This window comes from Bidens hawaiensis, unplaced genomic scaffold (assembly GCF_021521415.1).
Source record: "Bidens hawaiensis isolate Kalapana, Puna unplaced genomic scaffold, B.hawaiensis_p1.1 tig00010669_1, whole genome shotgun sequence".
NCBI classification, from domain to species: Eukaryota; Viridiplantae; Streptophyta; class Magnoliopsida; order Asterales; family Asteraceae; genus Bidens; species Bidens hawaiensis.
Genome location: NW_027491817.1, coordinates 51,442 through 56,202, shown reverse-complemented (window position 1 = coordinate 56,202; position 4,761 = coordinate 51,442). Strand labels below are relative to the sequence as shown.

At 36.4% G+C, this 4,761-nt stretch overlaps 1 protein-coding gene across 1 annotated transcript; it reads right to left on the bottom strand.

The window, feature by feature from the left end:
• Window positions 1-2,221: 2,221 nt before the first annotated feature.
• LOC143535873 (14-3-3-like protein) lies at window positions 2,222-3,983 on the bottom strand. Its single transcript, XM_077030007.1, has 4 exons — window positions 3,462-3,983; window positions 2,756-2,878; window positions 2,553-2,669; window positions 2,222-2,464 (listed from the first exon to the last, which is right to left on the bottom strand). The coding sequence occupies exons 1-4, from the start codon at window positions 3,894-3,896 to the stop codon at window positions 2,417-2,419; spliced, it is 723 nt and encodes a 240-aa protein (XP_076886122.1). The 5' UTR covers window positions 3,897-3,983; the 3' UTR covers window positions 2,222-2,416.
• Between the last annotated feature and the right edge of the window lie 778 nt (window positions 3,984-4,761).

Genomic DNA, 4,761 nt, shown 5'->3' with positions numbered 1-4,761 from the left:
GCTAGGCCAAACACCCCCATAGTTCAAGCGAGTTAACAGGTTGAAATATATAAATATTTTATCAGCTCATCATATAGTCCCAAATAGATGCCCTCAAATTTGAAGCAACTGATTTTTACCTCCAAATATCAACTTCAATTTACAAGCCTTTTCACCTTTTCAATAAGCTTACAAAGCTTTCACAATCTAAAAATGTTATTATTCTTTATTAAACTGCAGTAAAAAGTTAATTTAGAATAAGAAAATTCAATTTAGTTATACTTTTGACCATTTCAACAAGAGGAAAAAACTGTACCAGTTTTAGTCAAAAGACTCTATAATAGACGTGCACAAAAAAACCGGTTCCGGAACCTAACTGGTGGAACCGAACCGGAACCGGTTCCAGTTCCAACCCGGTTGGAACAATACCCGGTTTGGGTATTTTTGTACCCGAAAATCGTACCCGGTTCTCCTATTTGTATGTCAGTACCAGTTCCAACCCGGTTCCTACCCGGTTCTTAATTGGAACCGGTTTGGTTCGTACCCGGAATAACCGGTTCCGACGGGTTTTTTTTGAAGGGTCAAACAAAAGTCAAATTAGCCGTTGGAACCGGTTTTTTAGACACCAATTAGCCGTTGGAACCGGTTCCAACGGTAATATAGCCGTTGGAACCGGTTTTTGAGACAATAGATCCGTTGGAACCGGTTCCAACGGTAATATAGCCGTTGGAACCGGTTTTTGATGCCCAAACCTATATATAACTTGTTTCCATTACTTGTTTCACCACCAAACTCAAAAACAAACTACAATACTCAAAACATAAACGATACTAAACATAACAACTAAAACATAAAAAACAAAGTCCGTCGTTTTAAACCGGGAATACTTATTTTTGGGTTGTAGAGCCGGACGACTCTCCCACTTCCGTTTTTTTAGCTTCCAATCTTCTTTTCTCTCGACAATACTTATTCGTATGTTTTCGTAATGTCGAGTTGGACCCTGCTTTAAGAAACTTCGAGCAATATTTGCAACGTGCCAACTCATGTGAGTCGGTCATGAGACACAAATCGTAATGAACCCAAACATCGAGGCATCTTGTTGTTTCGATCACCATAACAACGTCATCATTGGTTGCCATTTGTTGTCGGTTTAAGGTTAATTGTGGTTTGGAGTGTGTTTTATAGTTTTGGGAGTGGTTTAACAAGTACACAAACAAACCTTGCTATTTATAGAAAGAAGATAACCTATTTATAGTTAAAAAACCGGTTCCAACTGTCAAAAACGGCTATATAGCCGTTGGAACCGGTTCCTAACGGCTATAATGTTTAAATTTCAAAAAAAACCGGTGGAACCGGTTTTTACGTAAAAACCGGTTCCGGTTCCACCCTACCCGGTTCCTAAAAGTTTGCATTTCTGGGCATCGGTTCGGGTCGGGAACCGAACCGGTTCCTGACTGGAACCGGTGTCATTTTGTACCCGGTGTGAAAAAAACCGGTTCCGAACCGGTTCGGGTTTTCAAGGTGAACCCGAATTGTGCACGTCTACTCTATAATGAATGCACCAAAATATCAAAAGTGGCATCATAACACGATTAAATGATGGCAAGAAAAAGGAATGCTCAGCATATAAATCTCACAAAAATCCAAATATCTAAAAATGTTTTTTTATTATTAAAATGCAGTAAAAAGTTAATTTAGAATAAGAAACTTCAATTTTAGTAACACTTAGGGGGTGTTTGGGATTGCTTATTTTTACCAACTTATGACTTATAAACTTTTTGAAAATGTTTGAGATTGCTTATATTGTGAGAGGAAAAGTTCCATAAATTACAATATTATAACTTATTAACTTAAAGAAAAGTTATAAGGAGATAAAAATAAGAAATCCCAAACATCCCCTTAGACCATTTCAAAGTTCAAACTGTGTACCAGTTTTAGTCAGAAGACTATAATGAATGCACCAAAATATCAAAAGTGGCATTATGAACACAATTAAATGAAGGCAAGAAAAAGGAATGCTCCCAAGTAATTCTCTTGCCAACATCTCACATTAAACACTATCAAAACCCATCCAACTGTAAAGTATAATAAAAAGGATTCAAAAGTGCAAACAATTAAGTTCAGAGCTTCCTGCAAAGCAGTCAAAACATGGTGTGCACAGCCCCCTTTCCAGCCTGTCTGGATAACAAATATAATGCAGAAACAAAAAGTACAAAAATGAAAACATCTAAAGAAATCATTGAATTTGAACCAATTATATTAACCACAAATATTGATTAAAACTTATAAAACCACAACCTAGTCAATTAAGCATGATAAAATTCAGATAGAAGTTCATGAAATCCCTACATCTAAAGAGTAGATACTCGCAACACACAGCAATTTTTCAATCGAAAAGCAAACAATTACAAACCATAAAACAGTCTTCTGAAATTTGTTACTCGTCGGCCTTGGGTGCTTCTTTAATTTCCTCTGCACTGTCATCCTACATAACACCAACAATAGTTAACACAAACAGCAAGAATTACATTAGGATTAAAGATTTGAAAGTTGAACCAAATTAAAAAAGTAACCTGCATGTCTGAAGTCCACAACGTGAGGTTATCACGAAGAAGCTGCATAATCAAGGTGCTGTCCTTGTAAGAGTCCTCTCCTAGGGTATCCAATTCGGCAATTGCTTCATCAAAAGCCTAGCAGATCACAAATCAAACATCAGCCAACTTCGCACATCCATAATAATTGTAGTAGATAGAAACTATATACAGCTAGTTCTCACCTGTTTTGCAAGATTGCATGCGCGATCAGGAGAATTCAGGATCTCATAGTAGAAAACGGAGAAGTTGAGCACCAATCCAAGACGGATCGGATGAGTAGGAGCCAGTTCCGCATTCGCAATATCCTGCAACCAAGAGACCATAAATCCATAACTATTACTACAAATTCATATCATTAAACTCATGTGAAACAAAAATATAGAAACTGTATTTCATATCAAACTAAAACACACTTGTTCAGTAATCAAAGCTTCAACACGTCAATCAACTACACAATCATATAAAACCTAATATTACGACACACAAACTAATCTCAAATTTCATTTCAGAGTTACAAAAGCCCTAAAACAGTGTCAAACTGTCAATTCACAATAAGCCTACAAACATGAATTCTACTCTCTAAATAATCATCAATAAAACTAAGCAGTCAATATCAATGCTATAACGATTATCGGAATATCAGTCAGAATATCGTAACGAAAACATCTGCAATATTGACCGATAATATATCACCGATTTCCCAATATCAGTTTTTCAAGTATTAATTGTCAATATTCAGTGTCTAATGTTAGTGTTTTAAATCTTAATCAGTTCCTCCTTGCTACAATTGTTAGTGTTAAATCGCTATAAATATATGAACTATGCACGATATTAAATTTACCGATATCCGACCGCGATAACCGATATGAGAAAATCAGAAAGCCTAACCTGAGCCGCCTTGTAAGCATTCAAAGTATTCTCAGCAGCTTCCTTCCTCTCAGATCCAGTCTTAAACTCAGCCAAATACCTATAATAATCCCCCTTCATCTTCAAATAAAACACCTTCGAGTCACCATTACTCGCAGATCCAATCAGCTTCAGTATCCCATCGCAGATCGACGACAGCTCGGACTCGATCTTAGATCTGTAATCACGGATGGTCGCCACGTGTGCCTCGTTGCCTCTGCTCTCTTCTTTCTGCTCGATTGACGATATGATTCGCCAGGAGGCGCGGCGTGCTCCGATGACGTTCTTGTAGTCGACGGAGAGGAGGTTGCGCTCCTCGATGGTGAGTTCTTCTCCGCCGTCTGCGGCGGCGACGACTTTCTCCATGAACTCGACCATTTCCTCGTAGCGTTCGGCTTGTTCGGCGAGTTTGGCCATGTATACATTGTCTTCGCGTGGTGAGGATGCGGCGGCCGTTGGTGGTGGTTGTGTGGAGGTTATCGGCGAAAAGTGTTTGGAAATGGAATGGAATGGAAATAGAAAGAGAAAGAGAGATGGAGGAGAGTGGGTCTTTGTAAAAGGGGTTTTCTTGCTTTCCAGAGGAGTAATTACTTGGTCACTATGACTTTTTTTTATTTTTTTATTATTTTTTTTTTTTTGAAATTGAGTTGATTACATGAATAGTTCCTCTGTTTTATTTTTGTGTTACATTTTTGTTCTAAGGGTATTTATTTTGGTCGAGCTCTCTAGAGTAAGTGGTTGTGAGTAAAACAGAGAGAAAATTCTAAAAGATAAGTAGATTTTGAGGAACAAGGTTGGTCCTTTATTTATTTTTTAATATATTTGAAAGTGTTTGTGAGTGGGGGAGAACGAAAAAATAATGATAAATATATAAAAAAATATTATTTAATTGTATATGAGAAAGAAAATATAGTGCTTTTTATATTAAATATAGGAGATAGAGATACAAAAACTGATGGGAATGCTCTCACATATATCCAATTTGAATTTAATTCATGGGTTGAGTTATCTACGAATGCTAACAAAAATAAAAATGAGAATGATGAGAACCATAATTGATTGTCATGTGTCAAATAAGGAACAAAAGATGTAGGGCATAAAAGGAAAAACACATGTTTTCTTCGGTCACATGTTCACCACGTGTCAATTTCCTTATCATTTTAAAACGTCTATAACTTTTTCGCATGACATTTAAAAAAAATGTTAATCATAATAACAAATGTTGTTTATCTTTAATATGAATATGACTTTGTTTATAAAATTAAAAAAATACATTATTGTG